This window comes from Papio anubis, chromosome 17 (assembly GCF_008728515.1).
Source record: "Papio anubis isolate 15944 chromosome 17, Panubis1.0, whole genome shotgun sequence".
NCBI classification, from domain to species: domain Eukaryota; kingdom Metazoa; phylum Chordata; class Mammalia; order Primates; family Cercopithecidae; genus Papio; species Papio anubis.
Window position 1 is genome coordinate 70405051 of NC_044992.1, and position 17553 is coordinate 70422603.

General features: G+C 48.8%; 1 protein-coding gene across 7 annotated transcripts in view; it reads right to left on the reverse strand.

Annotated features, from left to right (window-relative positions):
- The window catches only part of USP36 (ubiquitin specific peptidase 36), a 43521-nt gene that overhangs the window by 13755 nt on the left and 12213 nt on the right, over window positions 1-17553 (reverse strand). For all 7 annotated transcript variants that reach the window (XM_009191368.4, XM_009191364.4, XM_009191363.4 and 4 more), the window contains 7 exons: window positions 12150-12217; window positions 11192-11262; window positions 10122-10204; window positions 8867-8978; window positions 4445-4585; window positions 3777-3877; window positions 2832-2973 (listed from right to left, as the gene is read on the reverse strand). In XM_009191368.4, the coding sequence (XP_009189632.1) occupies window positions 2832-2973; window positions 3777-3877; window positions 4445-4585; window positions 8867-8978; window positions 10122-10204; window positions 11192-11262; window positions 12150-12217 (718 nt within the window). The remainder of the gene's footprint in view (window positions 1-2831; window positions 2974-3776; window positions 3878-4444; window positions 4586-8866; window positions 8979-10121; window positions 10205-11191; window positions 11263-12149; window positions 12218-17553) is intronic.

Genomic DNA, 17553 nt, shown 5'->3' on the forward strand with positions numbered 1-17553 from the left:
CAAGCGATTCTGCTACCTCGGCCTCTTGAATAGCTGGGATTACAGGCGCATACCACCAAGCCCAGCTAACTTTTGTATTTTTAGTAGAGACAGGGTCTCAACATGTTGGCCAAGCTGGTCTTGAACTCCTGACCTCAAATAGTCCACCCACCTCAGCCTCCCAAAGTGCCCAGCCCCCCTTTCCTTTATTTTTTAAGACAAGGTCTCACTCTGTCACCTTGCCTGGAGTTCACTGGCGTGATCATGGCTCACTGCATATAGCCTCAACCTCCCGGGCTCAAGTGATCCTCCCACATCAGCTTACTGAATATTCTCTATGGCGATGGGGATCTATGTTGCCCAGGCTGCTTTTTAAATTTGTTTTGAGACAGGGTCTTGCTCTGTTGCCCAGGCTGGTGTGGAGTGGTGTGATCACGACTCACTGCAGCCTTAATCTCCCTGGCTCAAGTGATCCTCCCACCTCAGCCTCCTGAGTAGCTGGGACTACAGGCACATGCCACTATACCTCGCTAGCTTTTGCATTTTTAGTAGAGACAGGGTTTTGCCCAGGTTGGTCTCGAACTCCCAGGATCAAGTGTCTTCCCACATCGGCTTCCCACAGTGTTGGAATTAAAGACATGAGTCACAGTACCTGGCCCAGGCTGCTTCCTAACTTCCTAGTCTGGGCTACAGTGACTACCAACTTTGCAATTATATCATGTATTTCACTGCTACTTCAATTCTCATGCTTCTAATTTCAGCTTCTATTTTCTTTAATGTGAAGGGAAATACAGACGTATGTAAATGACCAAAACCCCTGCAGACTGTGTAAGGCCCTGACTGCCTGTGTGTGGGGTTCAACTCTTCATTCTAAAGAGGAAGATGATCCATCAAAAATAGTCATCCAGGCCGGGCACAGTGGCTCATGCCTGTATCCCAGGACTCTGGGAGACCAAGCTGGGCGAATCACTTGAGGTCAGGAGTTCCAGACCATCCTGGCCAACATGGTGAAACTCCGTCTCTACTAAAACTACAAAAATTAGCAGGGTGTGCTGGCAGGCACCCGTAATCACAGCTACTCAGGAGGCTGAGGCAGGAGAATCCCTTGAACCCAGGAGGCGGAGGCTGCAGAATGGCAGAGGCTGCAGTGAGCTGAGATGGCGCGACTGCACTCCAGCCTCAGCAGCGACAGAGCGAGACTCTGTCTCAAAAAAAAAAGAGAAGAAACAATCATCGAGAGAGGGTCCACCCCACTTCAAATGATCACTGTGTTCTAATGAGGAAAATGCTCATGAATTCACTAGTGAAACTGAATTCTTAACACTTCTAGCAGAAAATGTCAAACACACACAAAGGTAACTTAGAGGGTAGTTCCTAATGGTTAACCTGCAACCACGTAACCTTTATCATCCTCTCTCTGTATGTATATATGTGTGTGTACATATGTATGACTATATATGTATGCACATACACATATTTCTATTTCTGATCCATTTGAGTAAATTGCAGACATGATGTTCTTTTACCCCAAAATGTCCATGTGTATTTCCAAAGAACAAAGACATTCTCTTACATAACCACAGTAGAATTACCCAAATCAAGAAATTAACATTGGTACAAGTGATTCACATTTTCCCTGTTAAAATGTGAGGATAGGCTGGGCACGGTGGCTCATGCCTGTAATCCCAGCACTTTGGGAGGCAGAGGCGGGTGGATCACGAGGTCTGGAGATCGAAACCATCCTGGCTAACATGGTGAAACCCTGACTGTACTAAAAATACAAAAAATTAGCCAGGTGTGGTGGCATGCGCCTGTAATCCCAGCTACTCGGGAGGCTGAGGCAGGAGAATCGCTTAAACCTGGGAGGTGGAGGGTGCAGCAAGCCAAGATTGCGTCACTGCACTCCAGCCTGGGTAACAGAATGAGACTCCATCTCGAAGAAAAAAAAAAAAAAAAGGATATTTTTTCTCACATGCTTATGGTTGAGTTTGCTTGGTGCCTATAATCCTGGCACTTTGGGAGGCCAAGGCAGGAGAATTGCTTGGGCTCAGGAGCTTAAGACCAGCCAAAGCAACATAGTAAGACCCTGTCTCTACACAAAACTTAAAAATTAGCTGGGTGTGGTAGTGCACTGGTAGTCCTGAATACTAGGGAGGCTGGGGCAGGAGGATGGCTTGAATCCAGGAGCTCAAGGCTGCCCTGAACCATAAGTGTGCCACTGTACTCCAGTCTGGGTAACAGTATGAGACACTGTCTCCAAAAAAAGAGTTTACTTGGCATTATAAAGGAAATAAAAAGAGCACACACAGAAAGTTTGCCTGGCACACCTGTCATGGCACCTGTAAGTGGTGCTGGTCTCATAAGTAGAACAGATCTGTGAATGACAGTTCTAATTTGCTAGGTCAGGATTTTCTCATTCATGTCTCCTCTTTCTCTATACCCGATGTCAGCTGATGACCAGTTTAAGAAATAACATCAGCTGGGCGCGGTGGCTCACGCCTGTAATTCCAGCACTTTGGAATTACAAAAAAAATTAGCAGGGCGTGGTGGCGGGCGCCAGTATTCCCAGCTACTCGGGAGGCTGAGGCAGGAGAATGGCGTGTGAACCCAGGAGGCAGAGCTTGCAGTGAGCTGAGATTGCGCCACTGCACTCCAGTCTGGGCGACAGAGCAAGACTCCATCTCAAAAAAATAAAAATTAATAATAATAATAATAATAATAAAAACCCATCAACTAGAATAGTGCAAAACTGCCTGCAAACTCCTTCCACTGCGGCCAACTTCCCAAGTGTGAGGAGGTCTGTGGGGAGCACCAAGACCAGTTGCTTTGGCCTCCATCATTCTCACAAATACCTTTCCAGTCAGCGGGGAGGAAACAATCCCATTGCCGATGTTTTTCTTGGAGTGATCTGGAACCACACTTGGGCGGCTGGGAAGAGAGGAGGAGCCTGTCCTGGAGATGAGGCCCTCGGGACTTTTCTTAGAGCCTGGAATTCTGTAAAAGGAAGAAAACAAGTCGGGAATTCTCTTATTAAAGCTGAGAAGGCATTACAGAAACGGAGAGAATCAGAGTAAGTTAAGGTCAAGGTCACAATTATAATATTTTTAAAGGCGGGGCAAGGCAGAAACACGGCCTGGGGACACTCTGCCACTCCTAACTGCTTCTCGGGAATCTCCCTTCGCCTTTCAACCACCGTGAGGCTGAGAGATCAGCCCCAGGTACCTGCTGAATATAAGCAGAGTAAGGGCAAATTAGATCAGAATTCCTCCAAGATCAGAGTTAAATGCACCAGAGAGCAAGAGAGACCCCTCGAACACCTCAGTCGCACTCAGCGGAGATGTACAAAGCAGTGAAAATGCTTCAGTTGCCATGGTCTCCGGCCTCCAGGTCAGTGACAGCCAGCTCCGGGAGAAGGCCCCTCCAGAGGAGCTCTGCGGCAGCACCCCCACAAACACGTTCTTCCCAGCCTGGCCCTACAGGGGCAGCTTCCCCACAGGGGAAGGGGCATCGGCTGGCTACCATCCAGGGAGCAGTACCTCTAATTTGGGGCAATACTATAAATGGTGACTTTCCCATTTACATTCAAAACAGCATCCATGGGAGGGCAGATGGAATCCTGTCCTGACCTTCCCCGAGGCTCTAGCTTTTACTAAAAAGGGTCCTTCCCCATGACACATGACGAACCCCTCCAGTGGAATTCCCAATTACCGTCAAACAAAAAAAGGTTAGGGAGGCCCATAGGTATAAGAAAAGAGCAGAGGGAGTGAGCTCATCTGGGGAGGGCGTGAGTTTATTACCGCAGATAGAACAGCACGTAGGCCTGCTGGTTCAGAACCACCTTGACGTTGCTGGAATGGACCAAGGAATCATTCATCTGGTACCACTGTCCATTGCTTGCCTGAAGCAGCCAAGGATTTTGCAGAAAACAAAACAATCAACAAGCATCCCATTATCCTCACTTTTTAAAAAGAGAATGAAAAATCTGTTACTTGCTACACTTCCAAATGCTATTAATAATCAACCATAACAATTTCCTATTAAAATGTGTAACATTTTCATAACTCAGAATGTGACCCCAAAGCGTGCTTTGAGTCCCAGTTCCTTCCTAGTGCCCCAACAGATAGGAACTGTCCCTTCTAAAGGACATTCAGGCAGTCTCATCACCATGGCCATCTCCCTCCTACATGTGGCTTTCACCAAGATTTTGCCAGGGTTCTAAGGACGGCACCAGAAGTGGCTGCCTCTTCCGTGTCTCACTGCAAGTCTGAGAACAGTAGGTTCTGGTGCAACACTTTCGTAAAGGCATCTTTTCACTCCATGCACAGAGGCAACAATGAGGACTTGAATACAACTACAAAACATCACTACTTTTCACAAAGAAAGTGTTCTACAGAGGCCACATCTGGATGTGCATGGGTGCTGAAACCTGCCCCAGGAGGCAGCTGCACTGACACGAGCCTCTCACCTTCACATAGCAGTAATAGTGCCCGGCATGGCAGCTGTAGCCCGAGTGCACCAGGACAGCATAGAGTCCATACATGACAGGATCACCATTATTCTGGGACATATACGGACGTATGTTGAGGAATTCCGGATAGCCTACATCCTGTTTGAAAAATCAAGGAAAAGGCAAATAAGATTCACTTTGAAAGTAAAGATCAATTGCCCTTTCCATCCACAACCACACAAAATGCCCAACTTGGCTGGTCTTTAACAATTTGGGGGCTGGATGCAGTGGCTCATGCCTGTAATCCCAGCACTTTGGGAGGCCGAGGCAGGGGGATCACTTGAGGAGTTCAAGACCTGCCTGACCAATATAGCAAAACCCCACTTCTAATAAAAATACAAAAAATTAGTTGGGCATGGTGGTGCACTGCCTGTAATCCCAGCTACTCAGGAGGCTAAGGAATGAGAATCACTTCAACCTGGAAGGCAGAGGCTGCAGTGAGCCGAGATCGAGCCACTGCACTCAGCCTGTGCAACAGAGTGAGACTCTGTCTCAAAACTGCCCCGCCACAAAAAAGAAAAAAAACAATTTGGGGCGACTGGGTGTGCAGCAACACTGTGCAGGAGCTCCCCAGGCAATGATTAAAAACCAAGATGCTGGCCAGGCACAGTGGCTCACGCCTGTAATCCCAGCACTTTCGGAGGCCAAGGCGAGTGGATCACAAGGTCAAGAGATTGAGACCATCCTGGCCAACATGGCGAAACCTTGTCTCTACTAAAAATACAAAAACTAGCTAGGTGTGTTGGCACATGCCTTGTAGTCCCAGCTACTCGGGAGGCTGAGGCAGCAGAGTTGTTTGAAACTGGGAGGTGGAGGTTACAGTGAGCTGAGATCGCACCATTGCACTCCAGCCTGGCGACAGAGCGAGACTCCGTCTCAAAACAAACAAACAACAACAACAACAACAAAACACCAAGATGCTGAGAAGTGAATCTTCTCCAGTCAGCCTATGGGAAACTTTATTGTCCCATCAAGCGATGTAGAATCTGTTCTTGTCTTTGTCAAGCATCTACATTAGTTCTCTCACCACCTGCTTCCCAACGACCAAATGAGAAGAGTCACTCCTTTTCTTTCCCTCCACTCTACAGGAACATTGTTGGTGGGAGAAAAGGCAGAGAATGCTGGATTTTAGCTCTTCAGAAATAAAAGTGCTGAATTAATACAGCCAACTGCTACAGCTAGTTAGACTTTTAATGAAGTGGATCAGAAGAAAGGTCATGTCAAAATGTGTTCCCAAAATTGACAATTTTTCATAGAAAAAGATACGCACATATATATACATATATGCACACATATATACAGACCTTATACATACACACACACATATACATACATGCACACACACACATACATACATGCATACATACACGTACACAAACACACACACACATGTGCATACACATATACACACATGCATGCATATATACATACATGTGCACACACACACATATATCCATACATGTACACATATACATATACATGCACACACAGATATTCTTGGCAGTAATAGTGCCCAGCACGGCAGCTGCAGGCTGCGTGCACCAGGACAGCACGGAGCCCACACAACAGGATGGCCATCATTGTGGGTCTATACAGATGTGTTTAGGAACTCTAAAACATATAGACATACATTTTTTTTTTTTGGAAACACAGTCTCGCTGTGTCGCCCAGGCTAGAGTGCAGTGGCACAATCATAGCTCACTGTAACTTCGAACTCCTGGACTCAAGCAATCCTCCTATCTCTACCTCCGAAATAGCTGGGACTATAGGCACATGCCACCATGACTGGCTAATTTTAAAAAACTGTTTAGGCCCGGCGTGATGGCTCACACCTATAATCCCAACACTGTGGAAGGCCGAGGTGGGTGGATCACTTGAGGTCAGGAGTTCAAGACCAGCCTGGCCAACATGGTGGAACCCCGTCTCTACTAAAAAGACAAAATTTAGCCAGGCGTGGTGGTGCACTTGTGGTCCCAGCTACTTGGGAGGCTGAGGCAGGAGAACCACTTGAACTTGGGAGCCTGGGTGACAGAGTGAGACTTCGTCTCAAAAAAAAAAAACCCAAAATTTTTTTGTAGAGACAGGGTCTCGCTATGTTGCCCAGGCTGGTCTTAAACTCCCAGTCTCAAGCAATCCTCCCACCTCAGCCTCCCCAAGTGCTGAGATTAGAGGTGTGAGCCATTGTGCCCAGCCTAAATCATTTTTTTAAACTGAGCTGTGGGATTTGTAGAAATGCACAGATCTTCAGTATACAGATCAAAGAGTTTTGACAAGTATATACTGATGGATATGCAGAACATCAACTAGAAAATTCCCACATCCCAGTCATTGCCCCCATCTCAAATATCCACTGTTCTGACTTCTGTCATCATTAATTTTGCCTGTTCTTAAACGTCACATACTATCAGTCATGTGCCAAATAACCATGTTTCGGTCAATGACAGACCATATATACAACAATGATCCCGTAAGATTATAGTTCGGCATTTTCACCGTACCTTCTCTGTGTTGAGATACACATATACTTCCCATTGTGTTGCAATTGCCTGCAGTATTTAGGACAGGAACAGGCTGTGTAGGTTTGTGGCCTAGGAGCAAGGGGCTATACCATACAGCCGGCTCTGTCATCTACCTCTGTGTACGTGCACTCTATGATGTTCACACAGGGACAGAATTGCCTGGTGACATATTTCTTAAAACGTGCCCTTATGGTTACACGACACGAGTCTACAACATAAAGAATCTGTGAACACATTTGGGAAATGCTGACCTAAGCAAGCCCCCTACCACTACCAATGAAGAAACGGAGGCTCAGCCAAGGGGGTCGTTCCAAACCGCATAACCAGGCTCTCAGAACAGAACTTGAGATTGTTATGAACTATAGCCATCAGCTGGGAGCAGTGGCTCAGGCCTGCTATCCCAGCACTTTAGGAGGCTGAGGCAGATGGATGACCTGAGCTCACGAGTTCGAGACCAGCCTGGCCAACATGGCGAAACCCCGTCTCTACTAAAAATACAAAAATTGGCCAAGCGTGGTGGCGGGCGCCTTAATCCCAGCTACTCTGGAGGCTGAGGCAGGACAATCACTTGAACCCAGAAGGCAGAGATTGCGCCACTGCAATCCAGCCTGGGCAACAGAGCAAGACTCTGTCTCAAAAAAAAAAAAAAGGAAAAGAAAAGAAGAAACACGTCTTTTATTAAAATGCCACTATAGGCCAGGTATGGTGGCTCACACTTGTAATCCCAGCACTGTGAGAGGTCAAGGCAGGCAGGTCACTTGAGCCCAGGAGTTTGAGACCAGCTTAGGCAACACAGCAAGATCCCGTCTCTACAAAAAACTTTAAAAAAAATTAACCAGGCATGGTGACATGTGCCCACAGTTCCAGGTACTCAGAAGGCTAAGGCAGGCGGATCGCTTGAGCCTGGGAGGTCAAGACTGCAGTGAGCTGTGATTATGCCACTGCACTCCAGCCCAGGTGACAGAGTGAGACCCTGTTTTAAAATAAAATTAAATTAAAAAAATAAAATGCCATCGTGTCAAAAGTAGTTTTTTAAACTCCATATTCCATAAAAAGCCAGAGCATGCAATGGCACCTGTTCTAGACATCAACAGGACATGGATGATGCGAGTCCCACCACCCAGTGCTCATCACACTCATCTGGAGAACCCTCAGCGTCCCTGCCAGGACCAGCCCAAGCACAACCAGAAGCTGGGGTAAATCCAGTAAGACAGTGGCCCTGGAACTTGACTGTGTATAACAAGCATTCAGGGATTTTGCAAAAATGCAGATTCCTGGGCCCTGTCCTCCAGAGATTCAAATTCACTAGCACTGGGGTAGACCCAGAAATGTCTATTTTTTTTTTTTTTTGAGACAGAGTCTTGCTCTGTCGCCCAGGCTGGAGTGCAGTGGCGCAGTCTCAGTTCACTACAACCTCCGCCTTCCGGGTTCACGCCATTCTCCTACCTCAGCCTCCTGAGTATCTGGGACTACAGGTGCCTGCCACCTCACCCGACTAATTCTTTGTATTTCTAGTAGAGACGAGGTTTCACCACGTTAGCCAGGATAGTCTCGAATTCCTGACCTCATGATCCGCCCGCCTCAGCCTCCCAAAGTGCTGGGATTACAGGAGTGAGCCACCACGCCCAGCCAGAAGTGTCTATTTTTAAAAAGCATCGCAGGTCTCTTCACCTCTCTTTTTCCCGTCCTGGGCAATGGTGAAACTACAGCCCCTACTTCACAATATGTGTAGAACCTTTAGAACAGGGACAGGTACTATGTAAATGGCAGCTATCAAACTTGTGGCTATCACTTTCATCGTGTCATTCTGATGCGGACTGTGGCCCACAGAGCTGCCTGAGATGGTGTCATGAGCGCTCACCTTGGTGATCTTCCCCCCGCTGAAGTTGGCAAAGCGCTTGAGGGAAAGGGTTAAGACATTGGATGTTCTGTGGATGGTGAAGCGCTTGCTGGCTGGAACCTTCTTCTTGCATCTACGAAGAAGGTGATGAGAAAGATTAATTAACTGATTGATTCATGCTCTGAAAAATGTTGTCTTAACGCTAAGTTAACAACCGCAACAACTGCTCTGTAATAATGGAATGTTCATCAATTAGATTTAAACCTTTTGCTCCCCTAAAAATCACATTAAGCATGCCTCAAGTAAAGGAAAGCTACCACAGGGAAACAAGACTATAGAAAGTGGGAAGATCCTAAAGCAAAAAAATAAAAGTACTGTACCCACCAGAAGATTAAATAAGATACAGGAAAAAGTTGCTTTGGGGCAACACAGGAAAGAGCAAATTAAAGCAGATGTGGCTGAGTGATAAAATGGGCAGGCAGGAAGTCAACGTAAGCAAAGCCAGAAGATGCGCAAACGCAGGGAGAGAAAACAGAGGCAGAGGCGTGCAGCTTGGAGAGCTGCAGGAGACAGACATAAAGAGGAGTAAAGCAGAATAAAGAACATATCCTTTAGTGCCTACAGCTTTACAACGACCTCGATACAAAGACATTCGGCCGGCTGTAGTGGCATGATCCCAGCACTTTGGGAGGCCGAGGCAGGCGGATCACCTGAGTTCAGGAGTTCGAGACCAGCCTGGCCAACATGGTGAAACCCTATCACTACTAAAAACACAACAAATGACAAAGTAAGAGTTCTATCTGCAGAAATGGAAAAACATCCAAAACCGGTTAAGTAAAAAATGAAAGCCACAGAAAACACTCCTCAAGAAGCAAGAGAGCAGCTGGCTGGGCACAGCCCCTTGGGTGGCCGCCCAATGTGAGCCAGTGTGAACTCATGCTCTGCCGTGTCCTCTCGGTGTGGCCTCAGGCCTGGTCACTTCACTTCTCTGTGCCTCAGTTTCACCGTCCCTGGCAACGGGAAACCACAGCCCCTACTGACAATACATGCAGCATCTTTAGAACAGGTACGGTGTAAACTGCAGCTATAAAAATCACAGCTATCGCTTCATTTGTATTATTTAGAAGTTTGTGTTTTTAGGACATACATAGGTTCCTCAAGAAATACGAGCAGCGTCACCGCAAAGGAAGAGAGAGGGTGGGCACAACACTGTCAGGTAAGGTGACTTATTTCTCATTCTGTGTCAGTCTTCCGCCACGAGCAACGTGAAACTTACTTAGCACACATGTAGGCATTCTCTCCACTCAGGACATCTGCTTTCACAAAAAGTTCCAGAGCACGCACAATATTTGCAGCTTGCTGAGGAGGACAAAAACAGGGAGTAAAATACACAGTAGAAGAAAAAAGCTGATTCAAGAAATGCCAAATTTAAGGTCTTTTTTAGGCTGAGGCAGCAAATCACAAAACTTGACTCGCATAAAAGTTTTCCCGCGAGCTGCCACACTGGGACTCCTTCTCCAGTGACAAGAAATGACAGCAGCCAGGAACAGCAGCTCACGCCTATAATCCCAGCACCCTGGGAGGCCAGGGCAGGAGGATCACTTGAGGCCAGGAGTTTGAGACCAGCCTGGACAACACAGCAAGACCCCCATCTCTACAAATAAATTTTAAAAATTAAGCAGGCGTGGTGATGCATGCCTGTAGTACCAGCGGTGTGGGAGGATCACTTAAGCCTAGAGGTCAAGACTACAGGGAGCTGTGATTGCACCACTGCACTCCTGCCTGGGCCACAGAATAAGACCCTGTCCCTCGAGCCCCCATAAAAAAGAAAAAAAGAAAAGAAAAGAAATGACAGCTGCAGGTCTGCCACGAATCAGTCACTTTTATCAGGATGGTCTTGTAGCTGGACCCGCTCTGGAGCTTGGGTTGGTCCAGCACAGGCAGGCCAGCCTCCCGCAGACTGTAGCTGGAGCAGGGCGGGCGCGTAAAGCCAAGGCTGCTCTCCCAGGTGAGGCCCACAGAGCCACCAAGCTCCAAAGGCTGCACACTGCCCACAGCACACAACAGACTCTCCTCAAGCCCTGGGGACACTGTTGTTCCTGTACGTGCTTCAGGACACAAAACTCAATTTTACCATTTTTTTTTTCTTTAAATAAAATGATATGCGTAGGAAAAACTCTAGAAAGAAATAGGTAAAGACAATGGTCTGTACTGCAAGGCCGCAGGGAGCAAAGGAGTTTTCTCCCTATCTATTTTGATCTGATGCCTTCACTGTTCTGCTGGTTCTGTTTTACCCTCTGGCATCACTCTCCTACTGCAAATGTGAAGGGCAGCATAAGTCTGTACCCGGATCTCCAGCGCGACGTCCAAGTAGGGGTCGTAGGTGTCCGAGACGCTCTTGCACATGGAGCACTTCACTGCAACAGAACAGAGGCAGTGGAGCAGGTGTGGCCTGGCAGAGGCACTCCCAGCTCCCAAGACCGAGACCCGGCAGGGAGGCAGACTCTCAGCAGGGCTTTGGCCAAAGATGAGATACCCACTAGCCCCTGAAGAATCCTGGTGTCTGGACAGCGAGCTCTCCTTCCCCACTGAAGTTCACAAAGATGGATATCAATGCCTTTGCACTCACAGGACCCTCTCTGCCTGGACTGGCAACCACGTGCGGTACTCTTCTGCTGAGGGAGAGCGGAGGGAAGACCGCCTCCTCCCTATGTGCGTGCACAGCACTTCTCTCGGACTTCCTCATGGGAATATACACACACACACATGCACATATATATATATATATTTTTTTTTTTTTTTAATTTTTTTTTGAGATAGAGTCTTGCTTTGTCTCCCAGGCTGGAGTGCAGTGTTGGAATCTTGGCTCACTGCAACCTCCACCTCCTGGGTTCAAGCAATTCTCCTGACTCAGCCTCCTGAGTAGCTGGGATTGCAGGCATGCGCCACCGCGCCCAGCTAATTTTTGTATTTTTAGTAGAGATGGGGTTTCACCATGTTGGCCATGGTTGGCCAGGCTGGCCTCGAACTCCTGACCTCAGGTGATCCTCCTGCCTCAGCCTCCCAAAGTGCTAGGATTACAGGCAAGAGCCACCACGCGCGGCCCTCATGGGAATATTCTAACAACCGCTCCAGTGGCCAGGCGGGCCAAGAGTCTCAGAGGAAACCATGGCTCAAGACCTCAGAGACTGACCCAGGTCTGCACAGTGAGGAAAGAGCCCCAGCCTGCGTTCCAAGACTTAGGGTTTCCTGGGTTCACGTTCTAATCCTGGCAAGAAGCAGTAGAGCAAATGTCTCCACTTACCACGTGATCTGAGATACCCTCCAAAAATTTGATGGACCAAGGTAGTAGCCTGCGTTTGACGATCCAACCTGAAAAGGAGGCCACAGCCTTTAAGGGAAGGACTTGGCATGATGACACGAGGGATGGCCCCATCCCAGCACCCCCATGCCCACCAATCACCAGCTCAGCGTGAGGCTGGGAAACCCCACCCCTACCCGAGTCACCACAGACCCTTAACCTCCATCGTCAGCCCAGCGGCCTGGCAGTCTCTGCAGAGCTCTGACCTCCTCAGGGACCCACTCCCCACAGTAGCCATTTCAAACCTTCACAATACCCACCGCCACCCACCTCACAGAAAATAAAAGCCCCGAGAAATGTACGTGTATCCTCACCCATTGTTGCTTTTCTTTTTTTGGTCTCAATAAAAAGTAAGTACCCAAATCTGGAGTGAGACAGGAGGCCAAACACCCCCCTGAGCTGGGGCGCCCACCCAGCCCACTCCTCCATTTCTCTGCTGGCCATCAGACAGCTGGTCCCCAATCTGGGAAGAGGGGTGGGGGTGGGGACAGAGGCACAAACAGGACCAAAACTCCCCAGCTCTGCGCCCTTTTCAGAGAGGACAGAGGAGTCAGCCGTGGGCTTCAGTGTCAGGAGCCCTGCACTCACTCATGCCCCCGCACCGCTCACAAACTGGGATGTGAGGCAATCCGAGCTGGGGGGCCTCTTCTCACCCGGCCCCAGGACTGCCTGGTGCCTCCCACGCCTACGTAGCCATATGGTAGTTACTCACGCTGGGAAGATTCTGAAACAATACACCACATCCAGTTTCTGCTCCTGGTTCTACTTGCAACCCACTGCATCTGGTCCTGACTCACTGCTCTGGAACTGCCTTCCTCAGAGTCGCCCAAGGCCTCCAGGCACGAGGCCAGCTGGGTCTGCAGGCCCTTTACTAGGAGGCTGCGCAGTGTGCCCGTACACCCACTCCCTCCAGACGAGCTTCCCCTCTCTCCAGGCTCTCCAGCCCCGTCTCCCCAGTTGCTTCCCCGACTCCTCACTGGCACAAAGCAGGGCTGTTTCCAGGGCTCCCTCCACATTCCCATGGCCACCCAGACCATTCCACACCGGCAGGCCACACCCCCTCCCCCCCACAGAACGTGTACACCTCAGCCTCTCATCTGGCCCATGTGACTATTTACCATCGCACTTCCTGGACTCTGGGAGCTCTGAAATATTTGGGGGACCAATACAGGATCACTCAACTTTTATTCTACAAAGTTAGAAAATGAAAAATCAACTGCCACCACCTACTGTCCCACCATTCTTCAAAAGTGACCTTTTAACTGCAAACACTAGCAAGGACGGAATCTCTGCGTGAACTGAGAACTGTGGGTAGCTGCGTGTGATGGTAGCTGCCAAAATCCAGACCACCCCCACAACCCCTCCGTCGTCTAGAAGCCCACAAGCACCAGAGCCCGCAGGGCCTCAAGGAATCCCCTCTTGCATAACCCAAAGCAGAGGAAGCACAACCATCACCTTACCCAGGAGGAGGAAAGCCAAGCTGAGTGGCAGCTCCCACAGGCACCCCATCCCACAGGCACCCCACTGGGCCTGGAGAGAAAGGGCAGTGGGGAACAACTGGGCAAGAAGGGAGGAGGGGGCAGGAGGTGGCCCGAGAGCCACCCCGAATCACGGCTGCAAGGGTTGCCCTGGAGAGGAGCGCTGAATATGGGGTCTCACAGGCATGCAGCTGGAGTGGCAGTCTCCACAGGCATGGGCTCTCAGGGGGAGAAGGCAAAAAGGCAGGCAGGCGTCCTTAGAAGGGCAGTGAAGGGCAAAAGAGGCAAAAGGGGAAACGTCAGGTTCCTGAAAAAAACTCAAAACTATCCTAGGCTATCAACCCTTCTGCCGCCAGAGGAAAAGCCAACCATTAAAGTGCCCTGCACGGTGCAGACGGAGGAGGCACTCTGGATTACGAAATCTTGAAAGGCAGCAGACCCACAAGATAAATGAAAGCAGGCCCCGTCTACGCAAAGTGCTTCAAGCACAAAGCAGCAATGAACAAGAATCAAAACACCTCATGGAATGCAAACTAGCTCCAGAAAACAGGCATGACACTGAAGACACAGCCACCAAAACTCCAAGTTGAACATCCTCAACACAGTGAGAGTGGCCTCATTTCTGGAACCAGAGTGCCATACACAGCTGCCCTCCTGGAGGAACTTATGAGAGGACGGGCTTCACCCAGCCAGGAGCACGCCAGAGGTGCCACTGGAGGGTGGGCAATGAGCAATGGGAAGATGTAACCATAACCTAAGGCTGGGCAAAAAAAAGATACCAACTTATAGGTGCCAACAACAACAAAAGAGAAATCATGCACACTAAAATGGCAAGAGAGAAGAGAGCAAAAGCGGTAGGAAGTAAAGGGCACCACGTGGACTGCCAAACCAGACAGTGAGGGGTGGGGAAACGGGACCAGGTGCATTTCAAAAGGGCGTATGAAACCAGCAGGTAGGGTGGAGCGGGCCTGCAGTTCCAGTTACCGGGAGGGAGGATTGCTTGAGTCCAAGAGGTAGAGCTTGCCGAGCGGAGATTGCACCACTGCACTCCAGTCTGAGAGACAGAGCCAGGCCCTGTCTCAAAAACAATGGCTTATGTATAAAGGTAGCCATTAAAACAAAAACACATATCTTCCTAATATCCCAAGAAATTTGATGAATAAAGAAAAATCAGCCGGGCACAGTGGCTCACACCTGTAATCCCAACACTTTGGGAGGCCGAGGTGGGCAGATCATGAGGTCAGTAGATCGAGACCATCCTGCCTAACACGGTGAAACCCCCGTCTGAACTAAAAATACCAAACATTAGCCGGGTGTGGTGGCAGGCGCCTGTAGTCCCAGCTACTCGGGAGGCTGAGGCAGGAGAATGGCGTGAACCCGGTAGGCAAAGCTTGCAGTGAGCCAAGATCGCACCACTGCACTCCAGCCTGGGCGACAGAGTGAGACTCCGTTTCAAAAAAAAAAAAATCTGAGAAATAAGCACAGTAAATATGCTACCTATAATTACTATAAAATACATAAATACGACAGAATTCAGACCAAACTTTTCAGTCATAACAGGAAATGTGAAGGGGCTTAACCTGCCTATTAAGAGATGGTCACTTTCACTTACAAAACAAGACCAAACCTTAAGAACACCTCTAAGGAAGGGTTCAGAAAGTGACAGCAAGGGGCCAGTGGAAACCCTGCAAAGCAGGGGCTGCAGCATGATGCTGGCCATGGTGGAATTCAGAACAAAGCCACTCCATGTGACAAGCGAAGACACTCGGAATGCTAAAAGCAACGATCCTCAATGAAGACATGACAGTTACAAACATCTAACCACAATCACCTGTATAGAGTAAAACTAGAGGAGATGCAAGGAGACAGACACCCACCAGAATTCCAATAATCATGGACTTAACACACTATTCCAAACAGATGAAGGAGACAAGAGCACATGGACAGAGAAAATGAAAACAGCATCATCAGCAGACCCATCTACGGACAGAGAGCAAACCAACACCCCGGCGGTCTGAGCACCCACCATCAAGTATGCAGGAAACATTCACAAACGCTGGTCACCTGTCATCACAGAGAAAACAACAGGAAGTTCCATGAAGTAGAAATATCATCAACACACTCTGATCATAACACAAGTAGCATCGAAAGTCATTTACGGAAGCAAAAGATGAAAAGGCCCCTCCACCTGCAAATTCAATGGAATAATTTGCTTTATGAGAAGCTCACCGTTGGTGTCATGCTTATTTTTTCTCACTCCACATTTCACTGCAGACCAGTGAAAGCTCTCTCGTGGACCGGTATCTGGTGAGCCTTCATCTCTCCCCCGGCAATGCCGGCCACCTGACACCTGGCCTCCCTCTTCTTTCCACCAATCCTGGTACCAACGAATGGCTCACCACCACCCACCCCAATGCCCAGACCACAGACCTGCATTCCTCCCATCCCACAGCCCCAAATCCAAACCGTCATTCATTCTACCTCCCATCCCACTCCTCACGAATTTCTTCCAGCTGCAGACTCTGGTTAATTGAACCGACAGAAGCCCAGGAGTCAGTTTCTGTCCTAAGAGCGCTCCAGGTGGCTGCACCCTGTGCCCAGAGCCAGGGCCCCTGCTACAGGCTCACTGCACTCCCTATGCAGGTGCTGGGGACACCACAACCCTCCTCCTAGGGATACCCACTTGCCTTTGCAGGCCCTCAGGGGTCACTTCTCCCAGGAAGCCGCCTCTGGGTGAGGTAATCTCCTCTATCACAGCACTTCCCACACATCACTGCAAATGCTGCTGGGGTCCCCTGTCTTCCCCAATTATACCATGGGCTTCACAGACTCCAGGGCCATGGCTTCTACCTCTCAGTTCTCAGTGCTAGATATGGGGCCCAGCACACAGGGAACAGCAGTTCAATTACCCAGTTCACTGAAGGGCAGACCCAGGATCATCTAGGGAGCAGGGAGGCTTGAGCCCCTTCAGGGGAAAGGGAAGAACACGTGACCAAACCCTCAGAAGAGACAAAAAGCATCCTAGGAATGCAGTGAAAGTTGCCTTCATATAAATGATTTAAGTAAGTTTTCTTAAGCCAGGAATGGTGGCTCATGCCTTTAACCCCAGCACTGAGAGGCCAGGGAGGGCGGATCGCTTGAGGCCAGGAGTTGGAGACCAGCCTGGCCAACAAGGCAAAACCCCGTCTCTACTAATAATACAAAAATTAGCCAGGCACAGTGGTGTGGGCCTGTAATTCCAGCTACTGCACTCCAGCCTGGGTGACAGAGCAAGAGTCCCGTCTCAAAAAAAGTTTCATTCTCTAAGTCTTATTTACGTAAGAATATCATCCACTGAGGCCAGTGGTTTTGCCGTTTCACTCACTCATTGCTACAACTCAACTTCTCTAAAGAACATTCTAGGTATACTTCCTAAACTATTTACAGTATTTCTAAGATCCTAAGCTGAGGCAATAAAAGGAAGTCCTGAGCATTTCCTGCCTGTTTTCTTTGGTCTGAACCTATGAACTCAGGAATGCCACAAAGACAATTTGTGATGGCGACCATTACATATAAGGGCATATGCGGTACCAAACAATCGCCTGGCACCACACCAGTGTGAGTAAGATACGGCAGCCAGGCAGTCAGATCCTAAGTTATAAACTGCCTCATGTTAAAGCTCTGTTTGTACATATACATGTATGTATAAATTATACTGCAGAGAACTAATTCCTACCACCCCATCCTCTTTTTAAAAACAACATGATTTTTAAGAGACTGGAAAAGTCCATGGTAATAAATGAACACCCCTAAGAAGGTCTGCTAACGTATTTCCCCTTAACTGAGCTGCTGAGACACAGCTACTGCCACCACCACAGCCACCCAATCCT